Source organism: Coregonus clupeaformis, chromosome 28 (genome assembly GCF_020615455.1).
Source record: "Coregonus clupeaformis isolate EN_2021a chromosome 28, ASM2061545v1, whole genome shotgun sequence".
Taxonomy (NCBI): Eukaryota; Metazoa; Chordata; class Actinopteri; order Salmoniformes; family Salmonidae; genus Coregonus; species Coregonus clupeaformis.
Genome location: NC_059219.1, coordinates 18,049,679 through 18,067,816, shown reverse-complemented (window position 1 = coordinate 18,067,816; position 18,138 = coordinate 18,049,679). Strand labels below are relative to the sequence as shown.

The following is an 18,138-nucleotide window of genomic DNA, read 5'->3' as shown; positions in this document are numbered from 1 at the left end:
GACTGGTGTTTTGCGGATACTATTTAATGAAGCTGCCAGTGCTAACATAATTGCAAAAGGGTTTTCTAATGATCAATTAGCCTTTTAAAATGATAAACTTGGATTAGCAAACACAACGTGCCATTGGAATACAGGACTGATGGTTGCTGATAATGGGCCTCTATACGCCTATGTAGATATTCCATTAAAAATCAGCCGTTTCCAGCTACAATAGCCATTTACAACATTAACAATATCTACAATGTATTTCTGATCAATTTGATGTTATTTTATTGGACAGAAAAAATGCTTTTCTTTCGAACAAGGTCATTTCTTAGTGACCCCAAACTTTTGAACGGTACTGTATACAGTGCCTTGCAAAAGTATTCATCCCCCTTGGCGTTTTTCCTATTTTGTTGCATTACATCCTGTAATTTAAATGGATTTTTATTTGGATTTCATGTAATGGACATACACAAAATAGTCCAAATTGATGAAGTGAAATGAAAAAAATAACTTGTTTCGAAAAAATCTAAAAAATGAATAACGGAAAAGTGGTGCGTGCATATGTATTCACCCCCTTTGCCATGAAGCCCCTAAATAACACCTGGTGCAACCAATTACCTTCAGAAGTCACATAATTAGTTAAATAAAGTCCACGTGTGCAATCTAAGTGTCACATGATCTGTTACATGATCTCAGTATATATACACCTGTTCTGAAAGGCCCCAGAGTCAGCAACTCAACTGAGCAAGGGGCACCACCAAGCAAGCGGCACCACCAAGCAAGCGGCACCATGAAGACCAAGGAGCTCTCCAAACAGGTCGGGGACAAAGTTTGGAGAAGTACAGATCAGGGTTGGGTTATTAAAAGGAGGGCATTAAAAGGAGAGGCAACAAAGAGACCAAAGATAACCCTGAAAGAGATGCAAAGCGCCACAGTGGAGATTGGAGTATCTGTCCATAGGACCACTTTAAGCCGTGCACTCCACAGAGCTGGGCTTTACGGAAGAGTGGCCAGAAAAAAGCCAGAGCTTAAAGAAAAAAATAAGCATACACATTTGGTGTTCGCCAAAAGGCATGTGGGAGAAGGTACTCTGTTCAGATGAGACAAAAATTTAGCTTTTTGGCCATCAAGGAAAACGCTATGTATGGCGCAAACCCAACAACTCTCATCACCCCGATAACACCATCCCCACAGTGAAGCATGGTGGTGGCAGCATCATGCTGTGGGGATGTTTTTCATTGGCAGGGACTGGGAAACTGGTCAGAATTTAAGGAATGATGGATGGCGTACGATTGGATGATATATATTTGTTATGTTTTAGGTTGATTTATTTCTCCCCCATTTGGGAATTGTTTTGTGTTTTCATTTAGGCTTTGATACAAAGGCTATGAGGATTTCTGGGGTATTCTGTCCAGAATCCTCTAGTTTAGGTCATTACCTAATCATGCCGCCATTGTGGTTCTGTTTCCTTTAACCCAATGGACAACAAAGGGCAGTGCGTGAACCTCGACTAAACAGCTCCTCTCTGTGTTACTCATGGAGCTGTTGTCCGGCTCTTCTATGAGGGGTTAATGTGGACTTGACTGTAAAATAATGAAAAATAAATACACAAAATGATCTGTTACAGATAAGGCCTCTTGTCGGATGGAATTTGGTGGATTTTTTCTTCAGGGCATCTGTCTATTCTTCTGCACAAAAGCAATGATGGTTTCGACAGAACTTGTTCAATTCCTATGAAACACACACAGAGAGAGGACCTTACTATAGGCCTTCTCTAGCCTGTTACAGTTCCTCATGGTGACTAGTAGTGACTGTTACTGCAACTGGTTTTAGAAGTCTGGTCCTGGCCCTGTTATCAGAACATCTTTGTCTGAGGTAACAGTGCATACATTACCTGGAGGCATTAGTCCAATGTTTGACAGAAGGAAGAAAACCTCCAGACACTTTCTGTATGTGGGTGCTGTCTATGCAGCTGATCCAGTTCCACCCCCCAGCCCTTTCACCTAACCCAACCTCAGTGTGATCACAAGAAGTCTACCTGAGAGTGTCATACGTCACAGGACTGGAGGCATCCACTGTAAAACAACAACGACAACTTCACTTCACACCACTGTTTACCACGGCTAGACAGACACAGAGTCTGCATCTCAAAATTGCTCCCATCAAAGTAAACTTCCTTGTTTATTGTGTTTATTGAGACAGAGGAAGCATTATTTTGTTCACATCACGATAGCAGGTCTACAGAGCTTGCATATTTTGCCTTGTCGTTTTAACTGTTGTGTTGCACACAATAAACACCTAAACTATCCATATTTGTAACACTGTCACTTTTTCTCACAAACAAGTTGTTTAGCAATCCAGAATCAGGATTGCTGTCATAGAATAGTAAAGTATAAACACTCCCAGTTAAAGCTGGCTCTCCCTGCTCAAGGGCAATTATTTCCCCAGAGTGTCAGTGACTAGGCATTCTAACAGAAGAATTCCATTCATATCTTATTTTAGTGTAGTATTTGTCCAATGTCAGTTAACCAGAATTGAGTTTACGGTCTGTTGAGATTGGTTCGAAGTGGGAGAATGGTGTAAGCTGAGTTTCTGTGGAATTCTTTATGACATATTTATTTAGCTGTTATGTACTTAGTGATGATATCATAAGAATTGATGAGAACAAACATTCTTGATAAAGATATTCTTGACATAGAGAGATCATGGTTTCATTTTGACGCTGCCTCTAATCTCAAGGCTGCCACAAGAAACTATCCCTAGGGACACCTGTTACAATCTCTGTACCTCACCAACTCTGTCTCTCTTTCTTTCTCTCCGTCTCTTTCTCTTTTTCTCTCTAGTTCTATCCCTTCTCTTTCTCCCTCTCCCTGTCTCTCTCCTCATGGTGTTATTGTGTCATAACCAGACAGGCAGGTTCAGAATGGAGAATTCTCAGAGTAGAAGAAACTACATGACAGTAGATTTCCCAGAAGCTGTTAGCATCTCATGCTAGCAGACTGACCACAATGATCTGTTATTATCTTTATGAATCTATGTTAATAATAATGGCGCCGGAGAAGATGGCTGCCGTTTTACAGCCCTCTGACCAATTGTACTATTATGTGTGTTTTTCCGCGTTATTTGTAATTTATTTTGTACATAATGTTTCTGCCATCGTCTCTTATAACCAAAAAGAGCTTCTGGATCTCAGGACAGCGATTACTCACCTCGTATTGGACGAAGATTTTTTCTTCAATGAGGCGGCCACGAAGGATATCCTACAGACATCCGACAAGGCCCAAATCCCCGTCATTCGCATGAGGAAGAGACGGCGATATCGTGGACGCAGGTCGGGGTGCCTTGTAAGGATCTGACGGCGAGCGAGTAAACTGCCACTCACATCAATCCTATTAGCCAATCTTCAATCATTTGAGAATAAATTGGATGACCTAAGATTATGGTTATCCTACCAACGGGACATTAAAAACTGTAATATCTTATGTTTCACCGAGTCGTGGCTGAACGACGACATGGACAACATACAGCTAGCGGGCTATACGCTACATCGGCAGGATAGAACGGCTGACTCCGGTAAGACAAGGGGTGGCGGTCTGTGTATATTTGTAAACAACAGCTGGTGCACAAAATCAAATACTAAGGAAGTCTCGAGGTTTTGCTCGCCTGAGGTAGAGTATCTTATGATAAGCTGTAGACCACACTATTTACCAAGAGGGATTTCATCTATATTTTTCATAGCTGTCTATTTACCACCACAAACCAATGCTGGCATTAAGATTGCACTGAATGAGCTGTATAAGGCCATAAGTCAACAGGAAAACGCTCATCCAGAGGCAGCGCTCCTAGTGGCCGAGGACTTTAATGCAGGGAAACTTAAATCTGTTCTACCTAATTTCTACCAGCATGTTAAATGTGCAAGCAGAGGAAAAAAAAACTCTAAACCACCTTTACTCCACACACAGAGACGCATACAAAGCTCTACCTCGCCCTCCATTTGGCAAATCTGACCATAACTATATCCTCCTGATTCCTGCTTATAAGCAAAAACTAAAGCAGGAAGAACCAGTGACTCGGTTAATAAAAAAGTGGTCAGATGACGCAGATGGTAAGCTACAGGACTGTTTTGCTAGCACAGACTGGAACATGTTCCGGGATTCTTCAGATAGCATTGAGGAGTACACCACATCAGTCACTGGCTTCATCAATAAGTGCATCGATGATGTCGTCCCCACAGTGACCGTACGTACATACCCCAACCAGAAGCCATAGATTACAGGAAACATCCGCACTGAGCTAAAGCGTAGAGCTGCCGCTTTCAAGGAGCGGGACTCTAACCCGGACGCTTATAAGAAATCCCACTATGCCCTACGACGAACCATCAAACAGGCAAAGAGTCAATACAGGACTAAGATTGAATCGTACAACACCGGCTCTGATGCTCGTCGGATGTGGCAGGGCTTGAAAACTATTACAGACTACAAAGGGAAGCACAGCCGCGAGCTGCCCTGTGACACAAAACTTCCAGACGAGCTAAACCACTTCTATGCTCGCTTCGAGGCAAGCAACACTGAAGCACGCATGAGAGCACCAGCTGTTCCGGATGACTATGTGATCACGCTCTCCATAGCTGATGTGAGTAAGACTTTTAAGCAGGTCAACATTCACAAGGCCGCAGGGCCAGATGGATTACCAGGACGTGTACTCCGAGCATGTGCTGACCAACTGGCAAGTGTCTTCACTGACATTTTCAACATGTCCCTGACTGAGTCTGTAATACCAACATGTTTCAAGCAGACCACCATAGTCCCCGTGCCCAAGGACTCTAAGATAACCTGCCTAAATGACTACCGCCCCGTAGCACTGACGTCTGTAGCCATGAAGTGCTTTGAAAGGCTGGTCATGGCTCACATCAACAGCATTATCCCAGAAACCCTAGACCCACTCCAATTTGCATACCGCCCCAACAGATCCACAGATGATGCAATCTCTATTGCACTCCACACTGCACTTTCCCACCTGGACAAGAGGAACACCTACGTGAGAATGCTATTCATTGACTACAGCTCAGTATTCAACACCATAGTGCCCTCAAAGCTCATCACTAAGCTAAGGATCCTGGGACTAAACACCTCCCTCTGCAACTGGATCCTGGACTTCCTGACGGGCCGCCCCCAGGTAGTAAGGGTAGGTAACAACACATCTGCCACACTGATCCTCAACACGGGGGCCCCTCAGGGGTGTGTGCTCAGTCCCCTCCTGTACTCCCTGTTCACCTATGACTGCATGGCCATGCAAGACTCCATTACCATCATTAAGTTTGCAGACGACACAACAGTGGTAGGCCTGATCGACAACGATGAGACAGCCTATAGGGAGGAGATCAGATACCTGGCCGTGTGGTGCCAGGATAACAACCTCTCCCTCAACGTGACCAAGACAAAGGAGATGATTGTGGACTACAGGAAAAAAAAGAGGACTGAGCACGCCCCCATTCACATCGACGGGGCTGTAGTGGAACAGGTTGAGAGCTTCAAGTTCCTTGGTGTCCACATCACCAACAAACTATCATGGTTCAAACACACCAAGACAGTCGTGAAGAGGGCACGACAAAGCCTATTCCCCCTCAGGAGACTGAAAAGATTTGGCATGGGTCCTCAGATCCTCAAAAAATTATACAGCTGCACCATCGAGAGCATCCTGACTGGTTGCATCACTGCCTGGTATGGCAACTGCTTGGCCTCCGACCGCAAGGCACTACAGAGGGTAGTGCGTACGGCCCAGTACATCACTGGGGCCAAGATTCCTGCCATCCAGGACCTCTATACCAGGCGGTGTCAGAGGAAGGCCCTCAAAATTGTCAAAGACTCCAGCCACCCTAGTCATAGACTGTTCTCTCTGCTACCGCACGGCAAGCGGTACCGTAGTGCCAAGTCTAGGTCCAAAAGACTTCTCAACAGCTTCTACCCCCAAGCCATAAGACTTCTGAACAGCTAATCATGGCTACCCGGACTATTTGCACTGCCCCCCCACCCCATCTTTTTACGCTGCTGCTACTCTGTTAATTATTTATGCATAGTCACTTTAACTCTACCCACATGTACATATTACTTCAACTACCTCAACTAGCCGGTGCCCCCACACATTAACTCTGCACCGGTACCCCCCTGTATATATAGCCTCCCTACTGTTATTTTATTTTACTTCTGCTCTTTTTTTCTCAACACTTTTCTGTTGTTTTATTCTACTTTTTTATTAAAAATAAATGCACTGTTGGTTAAGGGCTGTAAGTAAGCATTTCACTGTAATGTCTGCACCTGTTGTATTCGGCGCATGTGGCCAATAAAATTTGATTTGATTTGATTTGATTTGATGTATCCGTGTGACTCTTTGAATGTCTGTCGTTTTGCATGCATGTCTGTATGGGTCTCTGAAAGTATTTTCCAGAGATTGTGAATAGTTTTTTTCCTCATTCCAATGATTGTGCAGTCTTCATCATCACCTGTTGTTTGGTTGAATTTAGGACAGACCGAAGTTTCAACATCTCCTCAATGACTCACACCTCAAAAACTTGTTCAAGTCAATGCGGGCGTTTGACATTGCAGCCAACTTTGAAGCGAGTCGAGACTGACTGATCTACAAATCACGTTGCATCATAAATAACTACTCATTATTATTATTAGTATATCAGTCAGTCAGTCACAATTTACCCATGATACACGGTGTTGATGCTCTTGAACATGGCCAAAGTCAACATCAACCTGAAATGATTGATAAGTCTGGTGACAATGGCAGGGACAGGAGTGGAAGTTTACTAGAGTTACTGATGAGGAGGAGACAACAGAGATGAGATAAAACTTTTAACTTCAGATGTGTGCACTTAAATCAAACTTTCTTGTTAATAATGCATTGATGTGAATGGAAGATTATAGTGAATTCTTGAGTTACAAGCATGGATCTCAAGTTACGATTTAGGCCTATCCGTTTGCACAGAAATGTACTCACCGGTCTACAAACCGCTTCTTCACTACAAAGACATAGTGATATACAGTGCATTCGGAAAGTATTCAGACCCCTTGACTTTTTCCACATTTTGATAGGTTACAGCCTTATGCTAAACTTTATTAAATTGTTTTTTCCACCTCATCAATCTACGCACAATACCCCATAATGACAAAGCAAAAACAGGTTTTTAGGTATTTTTGCAAATGTATAAAATAACCCCGCCCCCCGTATATATCACATTTACATAAGTATTCAGACCCTTTAGTCAGTACTTTGTTAAAGCACCTTTGGCAGTTATTTCGGCCTCGAGTCTTCTTGGGTATGATGCTACAAGCTTGGCACATCTCTATTTGGGGAGTTTCTCCCATTGAATCTCTGCAGATCCTCTCAAGCTCTGTCAAGTTGGATGGGGAGCGTTGCTGCACAGCTATTTTCAGGTCTCTCCAGAGATGTTCGATCGGGTTCAAATCCGGGCTCTGGCTGGGCCACTGAAGAACATTCAGAGACTTGTCCCGAAGCCACTCGTGCGTTTTCTTGGTTGTGTACATAGGGACGTTGTCCTGTTGGAAGATGAATCTTCGCCCCAGTCTGAGGTCCTGAGTGCTCTGGAGCAGGTTTTCATCAAGGATTTCTCTGTACTTTGATCAGTTCATCTTTCCCTCGATCCTGACTAGTCTCCCAGTCCTTGCCGCCAAAGAATATCGCCACAGCATGATGCAACCACCACCATGCTTCACCGTAGGGAGGTGCTAGGTTTCCTCCAGACATGAAGCTTGGCATTCAGGCCAAAGAGTTCAATCTTGGTTTCATCAGACCAGAGAATCTTGTTTCTTATGGTCTGAGAGTCTTTTAGGTGCCTTTTGGCAAACTCCAAACGGGCTGTCGTGCCTTTTACTGAGGAGTGGCTTCCGTCTGGCCACTCTCCAATAAAGGCCTGATTGGTGGAGTGCTGCAGAGATGGTTGTCCTTCTGGAAGGTTCTCCCATCTCCACAGAGGAACTCTGGAGCTCTGTCAGAGTGACCATCGGGTTCTTGGTCACCTCAACCAGCTTCATGAGGTAGTTACCTGGAATGCATTTCAATTAACAGGTGTGCCTTGTTAAAAGTTAATTTGTGGAATTTCTTTCCTTCTTAATGCATTTGAGCCAATCAGTTGTGTTGTGACAAGGTTGGGGTGGTATACAGAAGATAGCCCTATTTGGTAAAAGACCAAGTACAGTGAGGGAAAAAAGTATTTGATCCCCTGCTGATTTTGTAAGTTTGCCCACTGACAAAGACATGATCAGTCTATAATTTTAATGATAGGTTTATTTGAACAGTGAGAGACAGAATAACAACAACAAAATCCAGAAAAACGCATGTCAAAAATGTTATAAATTGATTTGCATTTTAATGAGGGAAATAAGTATTTGACCCCTCTGCAAAACATGACTTAGTACTTGGTGGCAAAACCCATGTTGGCAATCACAGAGGTCAGACGTTTCTTGTAGTTGGCCACCAGGTTTGCACACATCTCAGGAGGGATTTTGTCCCACTCCTCTTTGCAGATCTTCTCCAAGTCATTAAGGTTTCGAGCCTGACGTTTGGCAACTCGAACCTTCAGCTCCCTCCACAGATTTTCTATGGGATTAAGGTCTGGAGACTGGCTAGGCCACTCCAGGACCTTAATGTGCTTCTTCTTGAGCCACTCCTTTGTTGCCTTGGCCGTGTGTTTTGGGTCATTGTCATGCTGGAATACCCATCCACAACCCATTTTTCTTGGTTCTCATCCAAGATTTGACGGTACATGGCCCCGTCCATCGTCCCTTTGATGCAGTGAAGTTGTCCTGTCCCCTTAGCAGAAAAACACCCCCAAAGCATAATGTTTCCACCTCCATGTTTGACTGTGGGAATGGTGTTCTTGGGGTCATAGGCAGCATTCCTCCTCCTCCAAACACGGCGAGTTGAGTTGATGCCAAAGAGCTCGATTTTGGTCTCATCTGACCACAACACTTTCACCCAATTCTCCTCTGAATCATTCAGATGTTCATTAGCAAACTTCAGATGGGCCTGTATATGTGCTTTCTTGAGCAGGGGGACTTGCGGGCGCTGCAGGATTTCAGTCCTTCACGGCGTAGTGTGTTACCAATTGTTTTCTTGGTGACTATGGTCCCAGTTGCCTTGAGATCATTGACAAGATCCTCCCATGTAGTTCTGGGCTGATTCCTCACCGTTCTCATGATCATTGCAACTCCACGAGGTGAGATCTTGCATGGAGCCCCAGGCCGAGGGAGATTGACGAATAATCGCACCAACTGTTGTCACCTTCTCACCAAGCTGCTTGGCGATGGTCTTGTAGCCCGTTCCAGCCTTGTGTAGGTCTACAATCTTGTCCCTAACATCCTTGGAGAGCTCTTTGGTCTTGGCCATGGTGGAGAGTTTGGAATCTGATTGATTGATTGCTTCTGTGGACAGGTGTCTTTTATACAGGTAACAAACTGAGATTAGGAGCACTCCCTTTAAGAGTGTGCTCCTAATCTCAGCTCGTTACCTGTATAAAAGACACCTGGGAGCCAGAAATCTTTCTGATTGAGAGGGTGTCAAATACTTAATTCCCTCATTAAAATGCAAATCAATTTATAACATTTTTGACATGCGTTTTTCTGGATTTTTTTGTTATTCTGTCTCTCACTGTTCAAATAAACCTACCATTAAAATTATAGACTGATCATTTATTTGTCAGTGGGCAAACGTACAAAATCAGCAGGGGATCAAATACTTTTTTCCCTCACTGTATGTGTCATTTCATAGTTTTGATGTCTAAACTATTATTCTACACCTGTGGACGTCGGGCCCTCATACCACCCTCATGGAGTCTGTTTCTGACCGTTTGAGCAGACACATGCACATTTGTGGCCTGCTGGAGGTCATTTTGCAGGGCTCTGGCAGTGCTCCTCCTGCTCCTCCTTGCACAAAGGCGGAGGTAGCAGTCCTGCTGCTGGGTTGTTGCCTTCCTACGGCCTCCTCCACGTCTCCTGATGTACTGGCCTGTTTCCTGGTAGCGCCTCCATGCTCTGGACACTACGCTGACAGACACAGCAAACCTTCTTGCCACAGCTCGCATTGATGTGCCATCCTGGATGAGCTGCACTACCTGAGCCACTTGTGTGGGTTGTAGACTCCGTCTCATGCTACCACTAGAGTGAAAGCACCGCCAGCATTCAAAAGTGACCAAAACATCAGCCAGGAAGCATAGGAACTGAGAAGTGGTCTGTGGTCACCACCTGCAAAACCAGTCCTTTATTGGGGGTGTCTTGCTAATTGCCTATAATTTCCACCTGTTGTCTATTCCATTTGCACAACAGCATGTGAAATATATTGTCAATCAGTGTTGCTTCCTAAGTGGACAGTTTGATTTCACAGAAGTGTGATTGACTTGGAGTTACATTGTGTTGTTTAAGTGTTCCCTTTATTTTTTTGAGCAGTGTATGAACGCTTTATTGGTGGAGGAAACCCAACCTGGCTATACTGAACTGCTGAGTCTTTATTAGTGTGTGTGACCCCAAGCACAGTATTTCAGCATTCTCCTTTTCTTTTAGTTTTAATCCACTCCTGAAACCTGGCTCTTTACTTTTGACATGTAAAAAAAATGCTGTGTACATTTTGATTACCATATATATATTTATATACATTTACGTGAGATGGAAACTGTTTAGTGCTGCATTTTGTCAAGCACATTAAAAATAATGTATAGTTTTCTAATATTTCTCACGATTGGATGATATATATTTTTTTATGTTTTAGGTTGATTTATTTCTCCCCCATTTGGGAATTGTTTTGTGTTTTTGTTATGGCTTTGATGCAGAGGCTATAAGGACATCTGGGGTATTCTGTCCAGAATCCCCTAGTTTAGGTGATGACCGTATCATGCCACCATTGTGGTTCTGTTTCCTTTAACCCAGTGGACCACAGAGGGCTGTGTGTAAAGCTGGACCGTGTTACTCATCGAGCTGTTGTCTGGCTCTTCTATGATGGGTTAATGTGGACTTGACTGTAATAATAAAGAAAAAATAAATAAAATGATCTGTTACACGTAAGGCCTCTTGTCAGATTACATTTAGTGGATTTTGTCATCAGGACATCTGTCTATTCTTCTGCACAAAAGCAATGATGGTTTCGACAGAACTTGTTCAATTCCTATGAAACACACACACACACACACACACACACACACACACACACACACACACACACACACACACACACACACACACACACATACACACAGTGGACCTTACAATATACCTTCTCTAGCCTGTTACAGTTCCTCATGGTGACTAGTAATGACTGTTACTGCAGCTGGTTTTAGAAGTCTGGTCCTGGCCCTGTTATCAGAACATCTTTGTCTGAGGTAACAGTGCATACATTACCTGGAGGCATTAGTCCTATGTGTGACAGAAGGAAGAAAACCTCCAGACACTTTCTGTATATGGGTGCTGTCTATCCAGCTGATCCAGTTCCACCCCCATGCCCTTTCACCTAACCCAACCTCAGTGTGATCACAAGAAGTCTACCTGAGAGTGTCATACGTCACAGGACTGGAGGCATCCACTGTAAAACAACAACGACAACTTCACTTCACACCACAGTTTACCACGGCTTGAAAGACAGAGTCTGCGTCTCAAAATGTCTCCCATCAAAGGAAACTTCCTTGTTTATTGTGTTTATTATGACAGTGGAAGTATATTTATTGTTCACATCATGATAGCAGGTCTACAGAGCTCGCATAATTTGCCCTGCAGTTCTAACTGTTGTGTTGCACACAAAAAACACCTAAACTATCCCTCGTATAACACATTGTCACCTTTTCTCACAAACAAGTTGATTAGCAATCCAGAATTAAGATTGCTGTCATAGAATAGTAAAGTATAAACACTCCCAGTTAAAGCTGGCTCTCCCTGCTCAAGGGCGATTATTTCCTCAGAGTGTCAGTGACTAGGTATTCTAAGAGAATAATTCCATCCATATCCTATTTCACTGGTTTGCATGCATGTATGGGTCTCTCAATGTTTTTTCCGGACATTGTGAATAGTTTGTTTACCGTTCCAATGATTTTGCAGTCTTCATCATCACCTGTTGTTTGGTGGAATTTAGGACAGACCTAAGTTTCAACATTTCCTCAATGCCTCACACCTCAAAAACTTGGTCAAGTCAAAGCAGGTGTAGATAACGATGCTGAGATGCTGTGATGACAAGAAATCCGCTGACACTGTCCTCGATTATAATGGTTTATTACATCAAAGATTTCAGCGTCAATTTACAGATTTCTGCAGAAAATCCGGAGAACAACTGACCCAATCTCTAACATGCTGTTCCTCCCCGTCCTTTGTTCCAACCATGGTATTTATAATATGTAACATAATATGGCGTGATTTGAATAGACCAATCCCTGGCCTTCACATAACAGACTTCCTCTGTTTTAGGGGGCCCCTATAGTAATGCTTTCCAGATGCTTCCGCAAGCTGAGTCAACTTCCTCTAACACACCATTTACAAACGTCAGCAAAGTCATAAACTGTTTAGATACTACATACAGTGGGGAAGAAAAGTATTTAGTCAGCCACCAATTGTGCAAGTTCTCCCACTTAAAAAGATGAGAGAGGCCTGTAATTTTCATCATAGGTACACGTCAACTATGACAGACAAAATGAGGAAAAACAATCCAGAAAATCACATTGTAGGATTTTTTATGAATTTATTTGCAAATTATGTTGGAAAATAAGTATTTGGTCAATAACAAAAGTTTCTCAATACTTTGTTATATACCCTTTGTTGGCAATGACACAGGTCAAACGTTTTCTGTAAGTCTTCACAAGGTTTTCACACACTGTTGCTGGTATTTTGGCCCATTCCTCCATGCAGATATCCTCTAGAGCAGTGATGTTTTGGGGCTGTCGCTGGGCAACACGAACTTTCAACTCCCTCCAAAGATTTTCTATGGGGTTGAGATCTGGAGACTGGCTAGGCCACTCCAGGACCTTGAAATGCTTCTTACGAAGCCACTCCTTCGTTGCCCGGGCGGTGTGTTTGGGATCATTGTCATGCAGAAAGACCCAGCCACGTTTCATCTTCAATGCCCTTGCTGATGGAAGGAGGTTTTCACTCAAAATCTCACGATACATGGCCCCATTCATTCTTTCCTTTACACGGATCAGTCGTCCTGGTCCCTTTGCAGAAAAACAGCCCCAAAGCATGATGTTTCCACCCCCATGCTTCACAGTAGGTATGGTGTTCTTTGGATGCAACTCAGCATTCTTTGTCCTCCAAACACGACCGAGTTGAGTTTTTACCAAAAAGTTCTATTTTGGTTTCATCTGACCATATGACATTCTCCCAATCCTCTTCTGGATCATCCAAATGCACTCTAGCAAACTTCAGACGGGCCTGGACATGTACTGGCTTAAGCAGGGGGACACGTCTGGCACTGCAGGATTTGAGTCCCTGGCGGCGTAGTGTGTTACTGATGGTAGGCTTTGTTACTTTGGTCCCAGCTCTCTGCAGGTCATTCACTAGGTCCCCCCGTGTGGTTCTGGGATTTTTGCTCACCGTTCTTGTGATCATTTTGACCCCACGGGGTGAGATCTTGCGTGGAGCCCCAGATCGAGGGAGATTATCAGTGGTCTTGTATGTCTTCCATTTCCTAATAATTGCTCCCACAGTTGATTTCTTCAAACCAAGCTGCTTACCTATTGCAGATTCAGTCTTCCCAGCCTGGTGCAGGTCTACAATTTTGTTTCTGGTGTCCTTTGACAGCTCTTTGGTCTTGGCCATAGTGGAGTTTGGAGTGTGACTGTTTGAGGTTGTGGACAGGTGTCTTTTATACTGATAACAAGTTCAAACAGGTGCCATTAATACAGGTAACGAGTGGAGGACAGAGGAGCCTCTTAAAGAAGAAGTTACAGGTCTGTGAGAGCCAGAAATCTTGCTTCTTTGTAGGTGACCAAATACTTATTTTCCACCATAATTTGCAAATAAATTCATAAAAAATCCTACAATGTGATTTTCTGGATTTTTTTTTCTCAATTTGTCTTTCATAGTTGACGTGTACCTATGATGAAAATTACAGGCCTCTCTCATCTTTTTAAGTGGGAGAACTTGCACAAATAGTGGCTGACTAAATACTTTTTTGCCCCACTGTATATCATTGCAGACACTGGAATGTAGTCCACTACACTGCAGCTCCTCAGCAGTGTCGACTTTCAATGCAACGTCGATGATGGAATCTGAACATTTCCACACCTTCCTTGATCCACTTCCTCCAGTCCATTCATATTGTCCATGTTTGAGTATTTGAATCCCCTCTACACATTCCCCCATATGCTTCTGGAAGAAAAGAAAACACCAACCAGTATCTTTTGCAAAACAACATATGCAAATTAAAACATCAATATCAACAATAATATAAAAATGATATATAAAATGAATCACATTCCATTTCCCCCCTTTGATTCATAACAAAATACTAAATATCACAATAATATGTAAAGATGTGAAAAATGATCGGATATTCAAAATGGATATATATCCATCAATACTCCATCCAGTCCCACTTGTTTATCTCCATCTAGATCAGTAACAGTTAACAATGGCATCTGAGTGTTGTCTCCAGGCATCACAACTCCAACCCATCTCAATATCATAGCCTTCGCAAAAGTCAATAACAAAGTACAAAAGCAAAACATCACACACAGCACTACAAGAGCGGCCACTAAAATCTGAACTATCACTTCTCCCACTGGGCCTAACTGATCTTGCAACCAAGCCTTCGCTGACCATCCAGCTCCTTCAGATCTACCAAACGCATCCCTTATATTCTTCAATGCATCTATAACACTAGTGATATTATCGGAACTATCGGGGATCAAAGTATAACAATCATCCCCCGTCAAGGTCATAGTCAAACATAAGCCACCTTGTTTGACTAAAATATAGTCAAGAGCCATGTCATGTTTCAACAGCGTCAGTCTGTGACTTCTTTGAGTATTTGACAGAAGGTTAAACCCTCATATCGTTTCATTTGCAAAACACTGCAAAGTATAGGTAATATTATCAATGTGATCTGCCAAAAATGTTACACCATACCATGGAAAAAGTCCAAGTCCCCACTTCTCTCCTAGACTTATCCTCCAATGGTAGGATTCCAGACTATGAAATTGCGCCATTTCCCTTTTCACCCTATTTCCAGACCTAGAATCAGATTTATCTGTGTCCGGTGCTTCCCCTCTTTGAATGGTAAAAACCTCATATGGAAGCTTCAACGTCAACATGTAACAACATCCTGTCCATCCATAGGGTAAGAATATATATGCTTTATCACCACAAACCCACCAAATATCTCGAAAATTCCCAATAGTCACATTGCCAGGCAAAAGCTGATCTTTCACCATCAAAGTCCTGCTCTTCTTACTAAATGGAACATAAAAAGTTACTTTATATTTCTCATTACTAACCTTACATTCATGCTTACCCAAAGTCATCATATAATCATCACAATCTGATATTCCCATAAACATACCCGGTCCATCATATGTTTTATTTGAACAAAAACAGCTTTTAGCCCTCACGGGTTTCACCTCCAATGCTTCAGGAATCGCGGTTAACTGATTTTCCTTCCGATCTAACAAATTCACATAGGGTAATTCATTTAACCCAGAACAATTAAACCTAGGCCTAAACAAATGCTTCGACAACGACATCATTATATCTGCTAATGATTGTTGCTGATACAACAGCCATGATAAAGCATAAGATTGACACGTAGTTTATAGACGTTGAGCCACCGTCTCTAAGATTGAACCCCATGTGCCTGGTGCTGGAATTCTCAACAGACATGGACCCTCAAGATTCCTCACTGATCTTACAGAATGAGTTAACTGCTGGAACCATAGATTCCCACCTGCCCATCCATCTTTAATTTGCAAAACAGAAGAATCAAATCCATATGCCTTCCATTTAATTTCTCTCTTCCCTAACGAGCGGTATTGATCAGATATATCTTCTGGTGTTCCATTAAAATTAAAGAACTCATCCTTTACCTCCGGGATAGTATTCTGCACTATTTCAGATGAATCTACATCATTCTCTACTACCATCTGCTCTCCTATTTCAACACTATCCTTACTACCATTCACAGCACTCTCCATCTGTATCATAAACTTCTGCGTCACTCTTACTAAATCCTTTAGTTTCAGAAAAGTTGTTGTTGGTGTCTGTGTCACATTTCCGAAATTTGTTATCGCCGTCGTAACATTAATCTCTTTCAAAGTTACTGTTAAAATAGTGGCTTTAGTTGATGTATTAACACTCTTAATTATTTCCAGTGGCAAAGTGACAGATATCCTCTGTGTATTATTTACTGTTGGAGTGGCTACTGTAATATACTGCTCCTGAACTCCTTTGGTGACTGTGGAAACTTCAGCAGACTTTAAATCTTCCATCATAAGCGTCACCTTACAAATTACATAGCCTTCTAACCAATCATTCTTAACCGGAATAAATTTTAACGCTGGCTCTAAATAAGTACACATATATTCTCCCTGATCTTCCCATGTAACATTACGCAAAATAAGTGAGCAATCACTCATAACCCTCTTCCACTTCATATCGTTGTACAAAATATACTTCCTTTGACTAGATGGCACAGCCTCTACTTCTGGTCCTGATAACAACACTTCTTCTCCATAATTATCTCTCCACGTGGGAGGAATGTCACCACCCCCACTCCGTCTCTCACATCTACAAGGAAGATGAGCTGTACCACCCATCCTAACCCTAATTACAGTCTTTTCTTCTAAAATTGGTGTTGGAGCGATTTTCTGAGGCGCCATTGTAATCAAATGTGATACATTTATAGCTTTAATATCTGTCAATGTTGAAAGAGTTGAATTGCTTCTCACTGTTGTTGTATTAGGCTGAAGTGTTGATGTCATTGTTGTTGATTCATCTATTTTCCCTACAGCTTGGAGCTCTTTACTTGTATTTCCATCTATCACCACTAGTCTCACTACATTAACTCTCAGTCCCAACTCTAATCCCACACTTTCAAACTGTGGATTATAAAAAATACATGTATGATCACCTTGATCCTCCTGCTGGGAATTGTACACATAGAGACTGCAATCACCCTCAATCTTCAGTCTTCTCTTATCATTCAGCAACGCATACTTTCTCAATGCAACTGCTCCTAACAGATCTAAACTCCTGCCATAGCTATCTTCCCACTGAACTCTACATTTCCCTTCACCACTGTTCTCTCTCTTGCACTGACATGGAAGCTGAGCTGACTTTCCTAGTGTTACTTCAACCCTAGTTTTCGTAACGTTTTGGTCTGACTTTTCTCCTAACTGGTCTAGGCCTACTTTGTCTAACTGAATCACCAGCTTCTCCTGTAACAGAGTTGCCCTTGGCGATCTCCGCTGTTTCACATTCCACTGAAATATTCCCTGTTGTTTCTGGGACGTATTGAAAATCAATGTCCCCAAATCTCCTTTCCTTTCCATCCATTGCAGAGTCATCTCTGGCATCATCAGAAGTGTAAACATTATCATCAACGTTGTCCACAACATGGACAATCTCTCCTTCTGGGTTTTTTCTCTGGATATTGTCATGCATCCCTCCTTCTGCCTGTTCTCCCCTATCTTCATCCTGCTCTCTTGAGCCTTCAACATCCTGTCTCTCTGCGCATGGCACCTCTTCTCCAGGCTCTTTAACACAATGTGACAAATGATACCACATTGGATAGCCTTTAACCTAGACAGCTGTTCCAGTACTACGAACAACTTCAAATGGTCCTTCACGACGTTCGTTATACCACTTCCTTCTAAATACCTTCACGAACACCTTGTCCCCAGGTTGCACTGTACTCCTTTTTTGCACATCAAGCTTCTCCTGCACCTCTTCTTTTCTTTGCCTGTCAGAAACATATGTGGACAATTTTTTATGAAAATTGGCCATATATGTAACATACGCTCTCATTTCATCTTCCAAAAGAGCCAAGCTTGGACCCTTTCCACTTGTTCGCAAACAAGGCGTAGGCATCCTTCTTCCTGTTACCAGTTCATGGGGTGTCATACGTAGATCACACAACTCACTTGAGCGACACACCATTAATGCT

At 42.7% G+C, this 18,138-nt stretch overlaps 1 protein-coding gene across 1 annotated transcript in view; it reads right to left on the bottom strand.

Annotated features, from left to right (window-relative positions):
• The window catches only part of LOC121585333 (G-protein coupled receptor family C group 6 member A-like), a 39,991-nt gene extending 38,210 nt beyond the window's left edge, over positions 1–1,781 (bottom strand). The window contains exon 1 of the mRNA XM_045208342.1: positions 1,748–1,781. Within this exon, the coding sequence (XP_045064277.1) occupies positions 1,748–1,781 (34 nt within the window). The remainder of the gene's footprint in view (positions 1–1,747) is intronic.
• Between the last annotated feature and the right edge of the window lie 16,357 nt (positions 1,782–18,138).